Source organism: Sitophilus oryzae, unplaced genomic scaffold (assembly GCF_002938485.1).
Source record: "Sitophilus oryzae breed Bouriz unplaced genomic scaffold, Soryzae_2.0 scaffold_179_pilon_pilon, whole genome shotgun sequence".
In the NCBI taxonomy this organism is placed as follows: domain Eukaryota; kingdom Metazoa; phylum Arthropoda; class Insecta; order Coleoptera; family Curculionidae; genus Sitophilus; species Sitophilus oryzae.
In genome coordinates this window covers 6,005,958-6,026,679 of record NW_022146501.1, presented here as the reverse complement: position 1 = coordinate 6,026,679, position 20,722 = coordinate 6,005,958, and the positions used below count along the sequence as shown (strand labels likewise).

General features: G+C 33.0%; 2 protein-coding genes across 8 annotated transcripts in view; both read left to right on the top strand.

Annotated features, from left to right (window-relative positions):
- The first annotated feature begins 3,373 nt into the window (after nt 1–3,373).
- The window catches only part of LOC115882749, a 46,130-nt gene continuing 28,781 nt past the window's right edge, over nt 3,374–20,722 (top strand). For 2 of the 7 annotated variants that reach the window (XM_030900976.1, XM_030900975.1), the window contains exons 1-3: nt 3,384–3,552; nt 7,288–7,415; nt 9,714–10,054. In XM_030900976.1, the coding sequence (XP_030756836.1) occupies nt 7,309–7,415; nt 9,714–10,054 (448 nt within the window). In that variant the 5' untranslated portion in view covers nt 3,384–3,552; nt 7,288–7,308. Of the gene's footprint in view, nt 3,553–7,287; nt 7,416–9,713; nt 10,055–14,454; nt 14,656–14,720; nt 14,895–20,722 lie in introns of those variants that run through there. The other 5 variants (XM_030900978.1, XM_030900982.1, XM_030900977.1 and 2 more) reach the window with 5 other exon arrangements.
- LOC115882751 (52 kDa repressor of the inhibitor of the protein kinase-like) lies at nt 15,309–20,581 on the top strand. The gene is made up of 5 exons (XM_030900990.1): nt 15,309–15,630; nt 15,886–16,151; nt 16,486–16,680; nt 19,750–19,947; nt 20,311–20,581. The coding sequence occupies exons 1-5, from the start codon at nt 15,545–15,547 to the stop codon at nt 20,430–20,432; spliced, it is 867 nt and encodes a 288-aa protein (XP_030756850.1). The 5' UTR covers nt 15,309–15,544; the 3' UTR covers nt 20,433–20,581.

Below are 20,722 nucleotides of genomic sequence, written 5' to 3'. Positions count from 1 at the left end.
GGGGATCATTGACAGTTCTGTTTGACGATTCATTTGACACATTTGAATTTGATTTGAAATTTTGTGGATTTGTCAGTCTCTTACGGAGCTTATTTTATCTTATTTATTATTTATTCTACTACTGATAGTTGTATAAAGGTAGTAAATCTAGATGGAAATTGTGGCAGAACTTAAATTAACAGTGACGCTATCGCGATTTATCGAAAAAGACTCTAAAATAGTTGGTTGTGTAGCGTGCGGTAGATCTCGGCAAAAATTGAGTGAAATAATGGAACAACTTTTCGCTAGTAAGTGACTATATAATATACATACGTGTAGTAAACCGATCATTTATGAAATTCACTTAAATTAACTAAATTATATATTTTTCTTGCATTTTTAGCTTTTATTTATTACTTGTCAAAGATTAGATGTCAAAGAATTTAGATACGTTAATTTGACTTACCTGCTTCATTAGCGTATCGGATGTTTGTGTTAATAAATATTTATTATAACTTATCTATTTTTATTAGAATTATATATTTTTATAACAATTTTAATAACTACCAACATTTATTTACAACGTAAAATAAAACAACAAATTATTGAGTCTACCCCACGTCTACCCTACATCATAGTTTTACATTTTTTAAATAAAATTAGAACGACACTGATAAACCGGAATTTAAGTCGGCCATATTTGAGGCCCATCGCGGTGTACCTAAGATTTTTGATATGCTCCTTCCTTAGTCTTCTTATTCAAAGTTCAGCACATTTTTTACAGTGAAAATAGCTTTCCAAGATATAATTCTGTCATTCTGTTCGCTTGTACAGTGAACAAAATTCTGTACTACCACAGATTAGGAATCCTATAAGTATACAGATAAAAATCTTGTCCCTAATTTGTGGTACGAAAATTGTTTTTTATGACGATGAACAAACGAGTAAAATTTCCTGTGTAAGCGCTGTGTACAATTTTAGAGGCCATAAGTGGGCGTGCTATGTGCGCAAACTAGTAACCTAACTAGTGCGCGACTCCGAAAACTGGAACCACGAAAAACAATGCTTTTGACGATAAGTTTATAATCTGTATAATCTGTGGTACTACTTGCTTTTTATTTTCTATAAACATGACAAGCTTTTTATGTGGGGGCCTTCAAGTTCAATTCACGTAATCAAAATATATTTTTCTAAAGAATTTTTGCATAAGTTGTTGTTGTGTTCCTGTTGATTTTTCTTATTTTTAGGAACAGCAGTCATCTTTCATGTTTCTGTTAAGATTATGTTGATGCATGTTGTTTAGGTGAAGACACAACTTAAATTTTTCAAACCTGTCACTTGTTTACAACTCAACTTAGTACAAATTAGTTACAATTCACTTTGCTGTACTTAACACCTAAGCCTATTGAATTTTATTGATTATTATTACGTCTTCTTCTATAACGTTGTTCTCTTTGACGAATTTTACAAAAGAAAAGATGTACAGGGTGTCTCATATTCGGGGGTGACGTTTGGATCTCGCCAACCATGAGAGATACGAAGGAGGCCAAATTATACCAAATTTTATGACCGATAAATGCCATTTTATAAATCAAAAATATCCGAATACTTTTGAAGATATTCTGAAAAAAAAACGAAACATATTGAAAAATTGTTTTTATTTTTTCCTGGGTTCATTTCAATAGATATTTTAAAATAAATGTTACTTCATAATTATCTTTTTTTTTCTCTCTTTGTAAGGTGGTGCTATTAAATTTTAAATCTGATGTCTCGTTTCTGAGATACTAATCAAAAAGTGCTCCTATTCATCAAGGGAATCTTGACCAAGAAACTAGACCAGGATCGTTCTGCTTCCCAAGTGGAAACCAAGTTAAATCGAAACTCAAGAATCTGGAAGACTCCATCCGTGAATTGGAATCCTCCAGCCCGGTCTAAAACACTCGAAGAAATTTCTCAGAACTTACGACCGAGAAACATCAAAGATTTTCCTTGATTTAAGTAAGCACAATCCTCGGATTGTCACGGGGCTTGGACTCTGTCTCCTCAACGAACACCTCAGTAGGCTGAAGCTGAGGAACATCCTGTGGGGAAAATGGGGAAACACTAGAACACCTTATCACTGAGTGGACCGAGAGGACGACCGTTCGTGCCATGAACTTTGGAAGGATGGAGAGCTGGCCTTTGTGGAGCCGTCTCAGTCAGGTCTTTCGCTAAAGCCCTAAGACTGTATGATGAGTTATAACTCGTTATAACTTAAGAAAGGGGAACACACTACAATATATCTGTAAGGTCGCGGTGATTAACTCTCCTCCTAAACATTCTACATACCCCTCCCAGACTCAGTCTCTTGATGCGCCACTGGTTTTTACACACATTATCAAAGTGATCCGCAAAAAAAAAATAGAAATAAAAAATTTTCTTTATTACAAAAAATTCCTACTTTACCATAATTTGACCTTTTTCGTATCACTTATACTTTTCCAGATCCCAGAGGTTGCCCCATAATTTGGAACACCCCGTACACCATCGAATAGATGCCATTCATTCTTTAACGTCTATTCGATGATGTTACCTTTTAATTGTAATATTATTCAATCGTAGTTGTAAAAGTTTACGTTTTATTAGAATTATGTTATTTGTTAAGTCGGAAGGATATGGTTTCCTCCCCTGAATTTTTTATTGAGATTTTATTGTTTTTAGGAATATTTGAAACTATTATTAAATAACAAGACAAAAAAAAATATTTTGCCTTTCCTATGAATAAAAAGTTATAGCAATTGATAGATTTTAGGTAATAATCTACTAAACAACTCTATTATTAATAAAAAAAGTTATGAAAATCTTTGTTTGTGTTTTTTTTTTAATTATTGCTGTAGAATTTATTTAATGCAGGTTGTTAAAAAACGTAGTTGAACTAAATAAAATTGTGGCTGGGTTGAGTGTGAAGAGAATCACCTCATGACAACAGGACATTACCAAAATGCAAAAATTATCATAAACAGCGAAATTTTTATCCCCAAAATTTCATTCGAAACGCTAAAAGTAGAAAAGAAAAAGAAAATTATAATAAATCGAAAAAATATTAAGACTTTAATTAAACACCCTGTAGCTACGAAACAAAGCAGTATCGGACCGGTGTTTCTTATTTTTTAACTGAGGATCACTTCTTGAATTGTTTCTCTCTACGTTGATATTTAACTTTGGATATTATTATCTGTATTTGGATATTCAATATTTGAAATTTGAAATGACCATTTTATCACATCAAATATATCGGCGATTTTTATCAAACCGTTTTAAAAAAAGATCGATACTTTTGCTCATTCCTACAGAATACCAAGACAGAGATGCAATTTTGGACAGAGAGGGAGATTGTTGGCACGTTGGCAGCATTGTGGCAGCATGTTGCGAGAATGAGAATCGTCGTCTTGTCGGGTTGCTAGACAAATAACTTGTTAACAAAAAGTTCGGTTTGGCAAAAATGAGTGCATTGCTCTGTGCTGCTCTTGGATGTATCAACACTTCAAAAAGTTGTTCTCTCAGTTTTTTCAGATTTCCGTCTGATGAAAATCGGTAAGTTGATAATAATAATCATAATGTTATGTCTCGTTTGTCTCTTCAGTTAAGTTCAGATATTCAGTGGCGGCTCGTCATCATTTGTGAAGGTGAAGCAAAACAATAACGAATGTTTTTCAAGGTTTATTCTCCGTGTCTTGCTTTGAGATGCCACAAGGCTACAAACATTAAAGACAGACTTGGACGGCGGCTTTGAGTTGTTTATATGAATTATTGTGTAACTATAAGTATACCGTAAAAATTTTGCTTCACTCGGCGATCCGCTACTGTATACAGGGAGGTCCGAACTGTATTCCGGAAACTTCGGCAGCATATTCTGCAGATAAAAATAAGTAAAAAAAATTCGTATAAATGTGTATGCCCTAAAATGGTTAGTTTCGGATTACAGGGTGGAGAAGTTTCATTTTTATATCGATTTTTTCCAAATAATTATGAAGTAACGTAAATATTTGGATGAAAATTGATGTCTGGGAGTTTTTTGACATGAGAAATTTGATTTTGATGTCAATATGACTCCTACTTGTAGGGGGCGCCACCTACGTATGTTTTTACTGGTTTGAAAAGTAATAACTTTTCGTCCGTACCTGTATAAAATTATTGAATAAAAAAATATACATTTACGACGTTTTTTACGTGAAAAATGTCTCTTGGTAAAAATCTCTACGAATAATGGCTCTCGAGATATTTGGAATAGAAATTATCAATACCTGTCATCATTGACATAAATTAAACATGTTGAGTAAATAGTTATTAGACTGAAATCGTAAATTTGAAATGTTTTTTTTTGCCAAAAGTTCAACAGAAACTCACTCAACCGTGTTTATTTTTTGTCAATAATAACATGTATTGAAAATTTTCTAAATATCTTGAGATCGGTTGCTCATAGCGATTTTTATCAAGAGACATTTTTTACGTAAAAAGTCACGAAAATCTATATTTCTTCACTCATTAGTTTTATACAGGTACGAGCGAAAAGTTATTACTCTTCAAAACAGTTAAAACACATGTAGGTGGCGTCCCCTACAAATAGGAGACATATTGACATCAAAATCAAATTTCTCATGTCAAAAAACTCCGAGACAGCAATTTTCATCCAAATATTGACGGTACTTCAGAAATTATTTGGAAAAAATCGAAATAAAAATGAAACTTCTACACCCTGTATCTCCGAAACTAAGCATTTTAGTACATACATTTATACGTACTTTTTTGCATATTTTTATCTGTAGAATATGCTGCCGAAGTTACCGGAATACAGTTCGGACCACCCTGTATATGGGTTATCACTGTTCGTATTAGTATTGCTCGCACTTATTCATTTATATCCTGTATATTAGCTTCCTTATTATAAAAACAGCATGTCTATTCTAAATGATAAAATTATTGCTATTTCCGAAAAGGTAAAATAATATTGATAAGAAAATAAAACTAATAATAAACAATAAATTTAGCTACTCTAAAACACATACACAGGCGTCGACGGTTACCTACGCTGGATGCGAATTTGTACGAAAATTTGTTTGTACGAATCAATTCTTACCAATTCATATGACCACTGGACCAAATATTAAATTGAAAATAGAATACACAAATCAGAAGTTTGACTCCTAGGATATTTCGGATATTTCCCGTCAAGATTTAATTTTATATGCGTCAGGAATGTTACTGAATTATTTTAGCCTTATCAAGATATATTGTCCTAAATATAGGTAGAAATTGGAAGAGGTGGCAACCTTTTTTTACCTCTATGCACTCCTCATTTTCCCTTTCGATTTTTGATTCAATTTTGTCGGTTGTCGGGCCAATACATGTTGCTTTATTAAACATTTTAAGTTATTTTCTTACGTTTTGGCTGTTTAATAAACAGCAGAGAAACTCTCAATGCACGACGACTCTGCGCACGCCGCCATTTCGGTTGAGAACGGGTTTAGAATCCTAAAACCAAATACGTTTAAATAAAATATACGACGGCCTCCCCATAAGAGCAATGAGAGGATTTACGTCCCAGTATTGAAGGAGGACAGAAAATCGAGTCGAATGGTTTCAAGACATAGGCTCATCCTTGTTTAGTCAAACCTCCTACAAACCAAGGATAGACTTATGTAGGAAATGCATTGAAATTCTATAGCCATCCTTCAATATCGGGACAGGAATTTAAGCGGTACCCTCCGTATACTTTATTTTAAACGTATTTGCCTAAAACACTGCCGTCTCTAATAGATCAGCCCAGGCGCGGACTTTTGTTTACTTCTTCAGCTGTTCATTGTTAGATAGTATTCGGTTAGATTCTGTATTTATATTTTGTCGGTTGATTTTTGGTATTATTTGTTATTGTAGTGCAAAAAAACTAATTATTTTGGTGTTAAGTGACATAAACTACTACCAGATATATGGTCACTCTGTTTCTCAAAAAAAAAACACGAAATATTACACGTTTTGTTAAGTGCTTTAACCTAAAAGTGCCCATAATTTTTTTATTTATCATGATTTTTGTGTGCGTTTTTTAAGACTCTAACAATTCATCAATAAAGCTTAAGCGGAGTGTGTTTTTGGTGCTATGCCTCATCTTTGTTGTGTTCCTGGTTGCAAGGATAATTATACTAGGCAGCCTAAAGTGTCCGCAAGGGCAAGAAAAGTGGAAACGAGTTATAAGTCAAGACAATTCTATTGAAAATATCTTTAATAAATTTAAAAATAATATTCTCCCAGGCTGGTATTAAAGAAAACTGGACAATTATGTTTATTTTATTCATATTGTGGAATCCACACCCAAGTGTTGTTGGTTCAGCTTCGATAGATTCAAACACGTAAGTAGGTATTATAATCTAGGGAAAAATAAAGAATATGTGTGTTAAAGATCATGAAAAAGATTATTATTTTGAGTTCAAAATTAAAAAAGATTTTCGTAAAGACAAGAATGATAAAGTTTAAAAGAAAAACGTGTTTTTGTTTGATAATATAATGTATGTAAAGCATAGCATATTTTTTGTTCAGTAATTTTTAATGAATAGTTGATTATTTATGACCAAATTAATAATACCGTATCATCGAAAAAAAAACGGCGTCTAGTGGGCTTGGAAATGAACATCGAGGACATTTCCTAAATAATTTTACATATAAAATGACAGCGATCTTCATCATAGCCATCGCTGACGCCTCTTTTTTCGATGATATTGTATTATTTGCAAATATAATTTTTCGAACATTGATACTTACAAAATATACATATAAATTTTGTGAAGTTTTTTGTTAAATTAGATCCATTTTCAAACCCCAAAATTTAAAATATATTTTACATTTTACCCATCATCTTATGTACCTATTCATTCCTGCATTTGTATGGTTCATAGTTTATTTGCCAAAGTATTTGTTACTGTAAATAGGCATATATATATTGTATTTATTAACTGTATATTATGTATGTTTCATGTAAACTATATCATTTTTAAAATTCAAACCAAAAATCTGAGGAATAATTATGTTTTCCATGTGTTCTACAACATATTTATTAACCCGTAGTATCTAACTAGCGTGACGTCATAAATCTCGCTCAGAGGCTGTTCTGTTAGAGACGGCATTGCCTAAAATTATGCCAGTGACGGCGTTAAAGCCAGTTCCGCCAGTTGAACTGCCTTTGAAAAATTTTTTTTTGGTTTTATTAGTATTAGTGTTTTTTAGGATATTGGTTATTAATGTTATTAGTCTTATCATTTTTGTGTTTTTTTATGGTAGTTGTTAATTTGTGTGGTAATAATGGAGAAAGCAAGAAGTGGATCAGGGTGTGCTGCAACAAACTGCAAAAATAAACGTCGTTTTTCGAAACAGAAGAGCTTTTTTACGTTTCCCGTTGATCCTGTTAGGTATGTATTTTATCTTACTACATTCATTTGTGTACTTAACGCAACGCGCGCTTTGATATGCAATTTTTAGTCGGCCAACTATTTAATTGCAAAAGTGAAAATAATATATTCTCATGGAGCCAATCGGCCGACTATTTGATTGCTTGTGTACGCGACTCTATTCTAATTCTTATTATTTATATACTATTATTTATATATTCTAATAACTAATGAGGTAAGCACGCGTGTTTACCTAATTAGTTATCTATTATAACAAAAAAAAAATAGAATCAGAGCATTATTAAACAGTTGATACCATATACACATAATAGTACGAGAGCTAGCAACGTCGGAAAAACAAGTATTTTAAGACGTCTGGCTCTTTGATATATCTTTTACTATGCTCTCTAGAACAGCATGCGGCCCGTCTGGCTGCCGGTAAACGTTGCGTTCTCTACTGCGCATTGAAAGAAGATTCTATATTTTTATTAGTCCTTTAAATTCTAGTATTGAATATAAATCGAACATGTCTCCATAGCGCAGTGCGTAGAGTTTCCGACCACGAACCGATGATTCAGAGTCATAGATAAAAGAAAATAATCTTCTATTAAGATAGATATGAAACTTAATAGTAAAATTTTGGGTTAAAGCGCCCCTCCGTGTTCTTAGTAGAGACTACGTTTAACCCAGCGCCTTCGCCTTTTCTGCTGTAAATATTTTTTATGTTTATATTTGATTTCAAAGGATTTAGTTTTAAAGTTACACTGATATATTAGTATATCAGAGTTAGAGAGATTAGTTACAGAGCAAGAATATTTAACTTTTTGCGGTACCCCTTATATTTTACCTAATAATCGACCGTTCCCATACATATTAGCGACCCTGTATATCATATTTTTGTTAGAATAAGGACGATTTGTTAGAATTAATATTCAAATTTTAAAATCCGTGTAACTATATCTGAAAACCTCATTTTTTTTCGCGTAGAAAAGTATTTGTTTCACATAATAAACTATTAGTTACACGCAAAAAAATATTTTCTACGTGTTAAAAACTATTTGTTACACGGAAAAAACTATTTGTTACACCTAAAAATTATTTTTACACGTCAAAAAATATATTTTTTAATTTTTCAACATTTCAAACTACACTTTTTTAACATGTCCTTCAAATCCTTCAATTTAATAGTTGTTAATTTAAGTAAGAAGAACGCCCAGCGGCGTGCGGTGACAATTATAGGCGGGGAAGCGAATCGGTAAAAAACCCTATTTCGACTAGAAAATCCCTTTTTTATTAACACACATACAACCCAAACACAGTCTAAATTATTGTCCACACCTAGCAGAAGCAGAAGATTGTCCTTCTTGACCCTCCATTACAAACGAAACAGTAAACACTAAGTTAAATCCGAAAAAAATACAATATTACCTATAAAATCGCAAGCGAACCCGTCCCAATAAATTAAAAGTCGCGGAAGGCGGCCGAAAGATCGCTGCCGTGGCTAGCAACTGTGCGCGATTTTCCAATTGTGTCTAGCCCCAGCAAGGCAACTATTAAGCCTTGGTTAGCGTGGTTATTTGGAGGGTGTTAATTCATTGGTGGGGTTGGTTGGTTTTTACTAATTTATATTTGTTTTTTAGATATTCATTGATTTTCTTTATTTGTTGGTAATAAATTATACAATACGCCACAGCTGTTCTGCATTCGCGTTTGTCAAAAACTCTAATGTGATTGGTCAAGCTTAATAGTTGCCTTGCTGGGGCTAGACACAAGTGATTTTCCGGCTTAAATTTGTCGTTTGCGTTCGAGGTCAATAACACCTACATGAAGGAGGGATAGGCGACCGGCGGCGATTTCCAGGCGCGCATCCATGCAGTAAAAGGCTAAATAAATTTACTGCGTAGGTTTCAAATAAATAATTTTAACAAATTAAATTAATCTTTTGTTATAAAATAACAGTATTATTAACGTTTAACTATTTATTTTTTTATATTTAAAAAGTTTAGGGAAGCAATGCTTCTCCCGCTTCCATGGACCGCACGCCGCTGGCACACGCCTTTTTTATTTTAAATCACCTCCCCCCCACAGAATTTTTTCTAAAACCGCCCTTGTTCTAGGCCCGATATTTATTGTTTATTTTTTTATACCCATAATGCAAGTCACGCCAGCTGTAATAAAATATTAATATAACAAAAAACAAAAATTAAAAAAAAAACAAAAACTTGCTTCTCGATTAACAAAATATGCATTTTCTCCCAAGCCAACAAAAAATGTCAAACAATAGTCGGCCTCTTTTCTTACACAAATAACTTCTTACAGAGCAAGAATTTGGATGATGGCCAGTGATAGGTTTGATTTAGAGGATAAATTAGAAACTCTTCATAAAAGCTATAGACTTTGCGCAGATCATTTTGAATTGAGGATGTTTACTAATCGTTTCCGCAACCGATTGAACCCATTTGCTGTTCCAACATTGTTCCATTCACTGGAAGGAACTTCTGGGTATCCGATTCAGGAACATAGCTACAGTAATCCCCCACTCATCAATATAAATAAAGCAACAACATCCGATGCATCGGCGGAGGGATCCCCTATTCTAAGATCCCGTCTTCTGAGATCTTCTGAGGAAATACATATCCTTCAGCAGATTGTAGCCCCAGGTACGCTTTTATCAAACACGTAATAATAATAACAATCAGAATACTGCTTGTAAGTACATTTTCAGTAAGTATGTTTTTTCGAGCATGTATAATGTATACAGGGTGTTCAAAAAACATGTGCCATCTCTCGTGGGGAGATTCATCACGTAAAAATAAGATTTAGTTTTCATATCAACATAGATCCGATTCTGCTTTCTTTCGTAGCTACAGGATGTTAAAATCTTAATATTTTTTCGATTTATTATAATTCAAAGTACTTTTACCGTTTCGAGTGAAATTTTGAGAATAAAAGTTACTATATATGCGACATATTTTAAAACTAAGAAAGTGTCGACATATTCACCAGAAACGTGCATATCACTGTAATATTTTTCATCACTGTAATATTTTTCTAAAAAAAGCATAAACGCCACTGACTTTTTTCTCTTGTTATCGAAATAGTGTAAGCAACTTAATGTCGATTAAAAGTTGTCTCTTGATATTTTGTCGATTACGGTCTCCTTGATGAGATAAACGCAATTTTATTAATTTGCCTTTATCCAAATCTAAAGCTACACGCACACTGGTGCGATCACGGCCGCGATCACGATCACGATCAGGGCAGCAATAACATAGACATAGACAGTTTTTAGAAGAGCCAATTAGCTATCTTTTAGTAAAAAAAGCAACTTTCTAGAGCAAGTCGTTACTTCAGTAGAGACGACACAGATAAACATTAGCATTTTATATAATATAGATACCATTATTTTTCTATTTGAAATTGCAGTAGGTTGGACTAATAGTAATAATAACTAATAGTAATAATATTTAATAATAAATTAGGTAAAATATATAATGTATTAATATTATTTTAATTTTAATTTTATTAATTGTTATTAATAAAATTGCATTTATCTCGTCAAGGAGGCCGAATTTGACATAATATTAAGAGATAACTTTTAATTGGCATTAAACGGCCTACATAATTTTGATATTAAAAGAAAAAAGTCAGTTGCGCACATGTTTTTTTTTAAATATTCCAGTGAACACCCATATGCGCGTCCCTGATGAATTTATCGACACTTTTTTAGCATTAAAATATGTCGTATTTATAGTAACTTTTGCCCTCAAATTTTCATTCAAATCACTATAAAAGTACTTGGAAGAAAATTATAATAAATCAAATGATTATTAAGATTTTAACACCCTGTAGCTACGAAAAAAAAATGTTATTTTTCCGTGAGGAATCTCCCCACGAGAGATGGCACATGTTTTTTGAAACACCCTGTATAAACTTTACTCTAAATTAAAAAATAAAATTGAAACAGTTATTAGAGCATGAAATCAACAAAGAAGGCCTTATTTAAATAAATTATTTGTATGTCAAAAAAAATAATTAACAAATTTAATGGGATACCTGGTATATTTTTTGTTATTAATTTGTTATAAAAATTGCCTTGGTTATAATCTCGGGATAATTTTTATACAATGCATAGTTTTTTGGCACTTACTTGCTAAAATTCAATTGAATTATATTCAATTTCTTGACAATTCAGTGTCACTAACCTAATGCAAGAAAACATTGTAAACAATTTGTTTTCAATATTGTTCAAACTCAATACAGCCCTGTAGAGAATATTTACAACATTAAAAGTAGAGTCCAACCCTGACTTCTCAACCCAAATGGCGTCGTTAAGGTCAAAATTTTCACTTCGTACGCGAATATTGTGCGTGAACGACAAGTTGTCTGTTGCAGTGTTGTTTGTTTATGTTGTGGTGTAATTTCAAAGTTTAATGCAAGTTTAATTTCGGTATAGTTTAGTGAGCGCTAAGATGGAACATAAGGGACGGTCAGGCCATAGATGCATTTACAGTGAATGTAAAAATATCTCGGCAGTGAACAAAAACATACGTTTTTTCAGGGTACCAAAGGATGATAACAGGCAAGTAAAATATATCAACTTAAAAGTAACATCTATTAGTATAATTAGTGTCAATATTTTGTTAATATGTATAGGTCTCGAAGATGGATTGCACTATGTGGACGTCAAGACTTAATAAAGCCAGATTTTACTGGAATTAAAGCCTATAAAAGGTATAACGTGTGCAGTGATCATTTTCAACAACACATAATTCAATAATCCATTCGATAAGAACAGCAGATTATTGCCCACTGCAGAACCAAGACCGTTTCGTGGTATTTCGTCTTCATTTAATGGTGAGCTTACATGTAAGATATTAATGTACAGATCTGCTAGATATGTTTTTACTACTGTTCTTTCTTGCTTACGAACATGAACTTACCATTAGTACATATAACATTTTATTGCTTTGCAATATGTTCTAGATATTTCTGGAATAAGGACATTATGTTACAAAGTCTAATAAATTAGCTCTACATTTTCAGATTTAATCAATAGAAATTGTTAATATCCTAATTTGGTAAGCTAAAACTAGTAAAACTTTATCAGACTATGTTCTGAAATTGAAATTTCTCTCTTATTTAACTACTAATTACAATTAAAATGCTAAATAAATATTACAAACTGGCTCATTATGTGCATACTCAAATTTATGAAGCGTTGTTCATGCGTTGTTGAACTGACATCAGTACGGATGTAAATAACAATTGCTGTCCTCCATTGGCGAACTTCGAGTTCCGGGCTTAGACAATGAAAGAGAGGGGACGGCTAACACGCATATTCTCCCGTGATCGGTTTGTGAGGCCAAAATTCGATCGGCGGCCATACTTTGGTGACAAGATTTCGAGGTGACACCGAGCGAATTTTTATGTTTTTTGTGACAAAAAAATTAAAAATTCTAGTGATAAAAAATCTATATGTATAGTTGTTATATAAAACTTAAATTTACCTGCCAAGATTTGCTTGGGGTGGACAAACTTGTGGTGGGCTACTTGTTACTACATATATTTTTTTAAATACTCTTTCAAAAAATTTGCTAATTTAGGTGTATAATAATAGTTTCAGTGAGTAATTAATAAAAATTTAAAAATAAATAAAATATCACAAAGCTTCTAGAATTGTTTATTTTTTTGTGGAAAATTAGGATATTCTTATGATTGAAGGTAACAAATATTAAAAATTACATTATTCATTGAATCCGTACGCAAGTGTGAAGGGGAATGGCTAGATTCATTATTATACCGTATGGTCGAACTGACATCAGTACGGATGTAAATAACAATTTAAAGGGACGAGTTTAAATAATTAAACCCGTCTATTTGAAACAATGACTAAAGAATATAAGGACATGTAACGCCCCTATACGGGCTGCAGCAGAATTTGTGACCTTTTTTTTTTGTTTTGGTGGCAAACAATGAGTCATCGTTTGGTCACCGGCGACAATTTTAGCGATTTTTAATAGTTTGTGTGTAGTAAACTTTGTATAAACTTTATTACAATGGTGATTAGTTGTTGAGGCTTTCAAGTGTAAAAGCAGCAGCGATAAGAAAGAGCCAATGAGTTATCGTTTGGTCACCGGCGACAATTTTAGCCATTTTTAATAGTTTGTGTGTAGTAAACTTTGTATAAACTTTATTACAATGGTGATTAGTTGTTGAGGCTTTCAAGTGTAAAAGCAGCAGCGATAAGAAAGAGCCAGGAGTTACGTTTCATAGGTAAATAAACAGTCCACACCAACTTTTTAGCGTTTTCTTATTGAATTCGATAATTATTCTTCAATTTCAATTAACATCTATATGTACTTGATATGTGCTATACGTCGATACTAGTTTTGTACCTTTTGTTAACATTTTAATACGTTTTTTTCGTAATTAATTAGGCTGAAACACCATAGGCGTAGTCAAAACAATTATCAAAAAATATAAATATTGCTTCAAACAGCTAGGTTAAGAAAAATATGTGCCACGGCACTGTTTGGTGTCATCGTCACAATTTGCTCTCGGGTGTTATTTGTCCTTGGATTCTTTAGTCATTGGGCGCGTTCAGGGACGGTCAGCGGCTGAGTGGCTGAGTAAGCGGTTTCCCTAAACGGTCACTTTTTACACGCAAAAACAGTCAGCCGCTGAGCAAAATACTCAGCAGTCGGTCAGCCGCTGTGTTCCCTGAACGCGCACATTGATTTGAAAGGATTGTTGATCGTAACTGTAATAAAAATTCAGGAATTTCTTTGCCACGACCTGACAACATTGCTTGATTTATATATGATCTAGGGATGTCGACGTATAAAATACATCGATATTTTTTCCGATGTAATCCTAGGTCGTATACTTACGTGGATGCATAAACGCCATACGGTTAGCATCGCAATAAAATTCTCTGCGGTCGTTTCCCTAAAGGCGCACAATCACTTACGAAATTTGTAACCAGTAACCATGCATCGAAACATAACTATCGATGTTTTCGATGCATCGATGTATTTCGGTCATTCCTAATATGATCCCTAACCTAAAAATATAAACTTCAAAGTCAAAGGGTACAAAATAAACAAAATATTTGTAAAACATTCTTTGTTCTGTTAAATGTTAAATCGCTAATTCCCATCATAATGGGGGTTATATTCTGCTGCGTTCCCGGTTGTTTAAGTAATAATTATAATGATGTGATTCTTAGCTTCTTCTCCTTCCCATTGGATCCAAAAAGGTAAAGTAAATACCCACGTAAATATTTCTTATCTCAGTGCAGTAGGGATTCCTACAATCATTCACACTCAAATTATAGATGTTCTCAGTGGATTAAGAACTGTAACAGGCCGGATTTTAAGGCAAAATCGCTTTGGCAGTTGCATAGAGGACAGAAAGTTTGTGCAAAACACTTTGCGCCTTCAATGTTTGGGGGATGCCGCTTAAAGAGAACTGCTGTCCCGACTTTATTTACGTTCGGTATGTAGATTCATAAACAGTTTTATTAATTTTACTTCTTATTTTATACCGTACGATCGAAAAAAATGACACCAGCGACGGCTGGGGAATGACAGTTGATGATAATTTTGGCAATGTCAAGCTCTAGACATCAATTTACGTGGCCCGTATTCTTCTTTATTTTTTAATGGCGCTTACTGCCAGTTGGCCTTAAAAAGGTTGTAATTTATTTTTATATTGAGTAAAAATGATTTTTAAATGGTGTAGTTTAAAATTAATCTCTATAATTAGTCTTTATTTTATATACGATATTTCATGCGGTATATGTTATAATAATAATATTAAAAATATATTATTAGATATTATATTATAATATATAGTAGCATTAAAATTCTAAAGGTGTTTATCATGTGTTTATAGTAGCAAATTTTTAATTTCGGTACATTTTTTCCAAACTCCGTACATTTTTCAACAAATTTTAGTACAATCTAAAAAACCCTGCGGCAGCCGGCAACACTGCTCGTGTTTCATTTGACAGTTGATGGCTGTTTGATAATTTTTGTGTTCCTGTTGTGTGTATTTGCGTTATTCTCTTGTTAGTAATATTCTTTGCATTCTCTTATTAGTAATATTCTCAAACTTTTGTTGTGTTGTGAACAAATAGACTGAAAATGTGGGCTATTTGTGCTTTTCGCAACTGCCGTTATAACTTCGGCTCTGGGATATCTATGTTTGGTTTCCCGAAAGATCCTGAGCGGTAAGTACATTTACATTTATATTAATAAGGTAGTTTGTATACTATTGTATTTGAGTAGTTCAACTAACTCTGTTCTCATGTTTTCTTATTGGGAGCATATTCGATACTGAAAAGACGAAACTTGTATCTACTAAAACTTTTCTAAAAAACAAAATATAGGTCAGATTTCTCAGCCTTAATGTTTTAAATACATTGAATATTTTAAGTGTGTGATCTGCATACTACACTAATACTTACGTTCTTTTTGTTTTATAGGGCAAAACTGTGGTTACACGCTTGTCGTCGTACTGACCTGCTACCCAAGCTAAGTAGTTTATCTAGATCTAAATACAGGCTATGCGAAAGTCATTTCGAGGATATACATATTTCCAAAAGTTGCTTGCAAAAGAAGCGCCTATTTAAAAATGCTGTTCCGTCCATCTTTCCGGGAAGAGTACTCTATAAAACAGCAAAGGAGAAGGTTTCTAAAGAAAGTAAAGTAAAATCTCCTGAGAGGAACCAGCAAATCGATATATTAGAAGGTAAATATATATGAGGCGTTAAGTTGCAAAACCCCCCTTATCCATTTTTTTAAAGAAACCTAAACCGGCCTGATCTGAATTATTTGTGTGTGACAAAATTAAATATTAATTTTTATTTCTAGAAAAACCTGATACAAAACAATGATTCTACTCAGTGGACACATTTTTGATAAAAGAGGTTTTGTGTATTATCTTCAAACAGTGTTTTTGGGATAAGATGGGTTTTTGCAACTTTATGCCTCATATGTAGAATAGAGTTACTCAAATTTGTGCAATATACGATGTAAGTAAGTACCATAATTTTGAAAGTAACGTACCTATGTTTATGTTTCAGATACCACAATTGTGCCGATACAAGACAAAAAAAATGGTACTTCTGCCAATAGTAGCTGTTCAAAAGGGCGACTATTTAATAATGGCGTTCCGTCAATGTTTCCAACAAGGATAGTCCAAGAAACCCCAAACGAGGTTTCTACAAAAAGCAAAATAAAATCTCCTGAGAGAAACCAGAAAATCCATAGATTACAAGGTAAATATATACCGATCTGGTCATCGAAACTGTGTGGTCTGGATTTTAACGTGTAAGACAGTGATGTAGACAGCTTAAATTTAAAATGAAATGTATTAAAAAGAGATAAAAGTTAGGTCGATACATTTGGTAATTATTATTGGGAGAACTGGAAATCGTCCGATTTTCACCAAAGTTGCTATACACCCTATTTTGAGGTCGTAGATTACGAATCTTTTTTTCTGGCGGTCTCTTACTGTTTTTCAGAAAAACGAAACATTATTTCAACATCGAATTTTTCTTAATTTCTCATATTTTTAAGGTTTTCTAGCACATATTTTGTTAGGTATTCAATAAACAATGATGTTTTTGCTATTTTCTGTTACTTTTTTAACCAATTCTATGCATAATAGAGGAAAATTTGTAAACAATCTGAAAATGTTGGGTTATGTGTTTCTGGCATTTAAGCAACGTTGCCAATGCTAGACCTAAATTTAGCGTGTTTTTTTCGTTCATTCTGGGATTACGAAAGGCGGTCCTCAGAAGAACGGCTCCTTCCCATAACTGCTATTTTACCAACGAGATCTGACTATATATAACCACGAAGTTGCACGAAATAGTTTTGATTGCTTTGGTTACAACTTCCATGCGGAGGGTGTTAATCTTTTGTTGTTATATTATATCAAAAAAAGATTAACCCCCTCCGCAAAGAAGTTGAAACCAATGCAATCAAATCTCTTTTTCGTGCAACTTCGTGGTTATAAATAGCCTAGTGGTCTAGAATATATTTGTCTCTCTCATTACATAGAAGAGAGAAAGAAGGATATATGTAATGTCAAACTTCCATCTGGTCTCAATTTTCTTTGCTGTTTTGTTGAGAAAAGTGTTTTTCAGGAAAATTTTGGACATTTTTCTGTCCTCAATCAAGTGTGGCTTTTGGATAAACTATAATATAATGAAAATATAGTGAAAATTATTACTTTATAGGGCCGAAATAAAGAAAAATTTAATGTTGAAATTATTTTCCGTTTTTCTTAAAAACGGTAAGAGACCGCCAAGAAAAAAGTTCAGATTCATAATCTACGACCTCAAAATAGTGTGTATACCAATTTTGGTGAAAATCGGACGATTTCCAGTTTTCCCAATAATTACCATACATTTCTTTTATGCTTTATTGCCAGATTTTGCAACAAAATTTCAAACCGCACAAGTAGGTATTTACGAAAAATTTTATATCTAAGGTTGGAACTTTATTTTTTACAATTAGTTACTCATTTTACTACAGCCGTAATATATTTTTAAATGACTGTCTAACAAAAATGAGCATTATTGAATAGTTTATTATTTTATTTTTCGTACGAGACGGCAACACTGTACGCCGCTTTTTATTTTGTATCTCTGTCTGTCAACTGGTCGTATATACAGTACCGGCCAAAGGTGGAGAAACTTTTTAAATTTATTTGTTGCCGTTTTACAAGAACGAAAATGTTTATAAAGCATACATATTTATACATAGGATAACTGTCTCATAAAAATACACACAAGATTTTTTTGGAAAAAGCCTCTATTAAATTTTGAAAAAATTAAACTAATTTCTATGAGGACAAAAATGGAGAAACTGGAATTTTTTATACATTTGTAGTCGCTAGTCTCAGTATTTGGTTGCATAGCCTTTACTTTTGATGACTGCTTGGCACCTTTTGGGCATAGACTCAATCAAGTTCTTTATTACGTCCCCGGATATTTTATTGCAGGCTTGTAATAGGGCAGCGAACAAAACATCTTTATTTTTAAATTTGTCCCTGTTTTTACGCCTAACATCGACTTCTAGTTGATCCCATAGGTTCTCTATAGGGTTCAGGTCGGGGTTTTGAGCTGGCCATTTGATCACTTCAACTTGTTCCTCGGTTAAAAATTCCTTAATAAGTTTGGCAGTGTAGTTCGGATCTTTATGGTGCATAAATTTCCAGGTTAATGAGAGAGAGGATTCAGCATAAGGTACCATTGTTTATTGCAAAATATTTAAATACATATAACGATCCATAATTCCATTTATTTGAACAATGGCCGACATGTGGCCCGACGACCCCATGCCCAGAAAAACAACCCTAGACTAGAACGTTCCCACCTCCGTGTTTTATGGTGGGTATGGTGTACTTGGGATTGAATCTCTCATTGGCAGGACATCTCACCCACCTAATACCATCCGAACCAAAAAGATTGTACTTGCTTTCCTCCGACCAGAGTACATTTTTTCACTGCTTGTAGGTCCAATTTGCATTGGAACATGTAGTAGTTGGGCCTACCTATTTTTCTTAGAAATAAACGGCTTTCGGGCAGGTGTTCTGGCATTTAGTTGTGCCTGTTTCAGACGCCGTCTAATGGACCTAACAGATATTGAAATAAAGGGATATTCGTTCCTTATATCCTCCGCAGTGCAAAATGGATTTCTAAGTGAATATCTTCTTATTATTTTATCTGTCGCCAAAGTTGTTTTTTTGGGTCTTCCGGGCTTGGGTGTACTGGCAGTTGTCCCACGATTTCTATATAAATTAATCTGTTTGCACACAACACTTTTATGTAAATTTAAGTGTCTAGCAATATCAATTTGTTTAATTCTCGAATGATACTTCTCAATTATGATTTTTTTTAATTTGATCTGACAAATTTATCACGCGCGGCATATTTTTACCGCTCTGTGAACCCAATACCACGATCTAGACGCTTTAACAAGAGAATATCTCACAGAATGTTATGAAGAAGATAAGGTTTCTCCACTTATGTCCGCTGGAATTTGTAAATAATTTTTTGCCTGCAAATTTATTCACAAAATAAGCAGTTTTTATATGGCTATACAAAGCAGATTAAATGCGAAATATTTTCTTGATATCATATTCTCCAGAGAGTAAACTGTATTTTGGCATAGTAAAAATATTAAAAGTTTCTCCACTTTTGGCCGGTACTGTATTTATCTCATGCATTAAAGTGACCAGGGTTAGTATGTAGAAGAGAGGTACTCAAATTTGTGCAGTATACAATGTAGGTGAGTACTATAATTTTGAAAGTAACATACTTATGTTTTTGTTTCAGGTACGAAAATTGTGCCGATACAAGACAAAAAAAATGGTACTTCTGCTAATAGTCACTGTTCAAAAAGACCCCTATTTAATAAGGGCGTTCCATCCATCTTTCCAAGGGTAGTCGAAGAAACTCGAAAGGAGGAGGTTTCTAAAAAAAGTAAAATAATAATACCTCCTGAGCGAAACCAGGAAACCCATATATTACAAGGTAAATATATGTATACCGGGTGTTGTTAGTTAGTTTATTGTCAGTTATCTTTTACCTTGACTGGTGCTCATAAGTAAATACAGGGCCATAAGAAAGGAGAAATATTTAAAAAGAAATCGGCGATAACTCGTAAAGGGGCTAATCAAAAATATCTAAAGTTATTCTTTTGAATGTGGGTTTTAGTGCTCTTCAATAAACCTAAATAGAATTATTCTCTAAAATAATTAGGGAAGCCAATAATTGACCCAATTAAAATTTACAAGGGATTTCCTATGTCCCGCTCGACGATGCAACACCCGGTATACACTGTAGGTAAGTACTATAATTTTGAAGGTACCTAACGTGCCTATGTTTATGTTTCAGATAATAAAATTGAGCCAATACTAGACAAAAAAAATCGTACTTCTGCCAATAAACCAAATTCACTAAATATTTATATTGGTAAGTTGCGTCATGTTATTATTGTTGTTTCACCAGATGATTAATTAAATTTCTCACATTTCCAAATAGACCATCAATTTTCTGACTTTATTTCAAAACTTATTTGCAAACAAGTACATGTTTGATTTTGACATATTTTCTTTAACTTTTTTATACAAAGTCTATGTATATGTTCAAAAAAACATGAATAAAAATTATATTATTGTTATTTAATAAAACTTAATTGATATAAAACTTGTGTTTTATTTAAATATGAAAAGAATCTATCTTGTGCACTTCGCACTAAAAGAGGTTCTCAAAAGAACAATGTTGGACTGCAAGGTCTGCTAGTAAA

Excerpts from the sequence above, each read along its gene's own strand:
- LOC115882751 (XM_030900990.1), top strand. The coding sequence starts at position 15,545 with ATGTGGGCTATTTGTGCTTTTCGCAACTGCCGTTATAACTTCGGCTCT. Across the intron at positions 16,681-19,749 it reads GAAAATCCATAGATTACAAG|GTACGAAAATTGTGCCGATA; the intron begins GTAAATATATAC and ends TTTTTGTTTCAG. Across the intron at positions 19,948-20,310 it reads GGAAACCCATATATTACAAG|ATAATAAAATTGAGCCAATA; the intron begins GTAAATATATGT and ends TTTATGTTTCAG.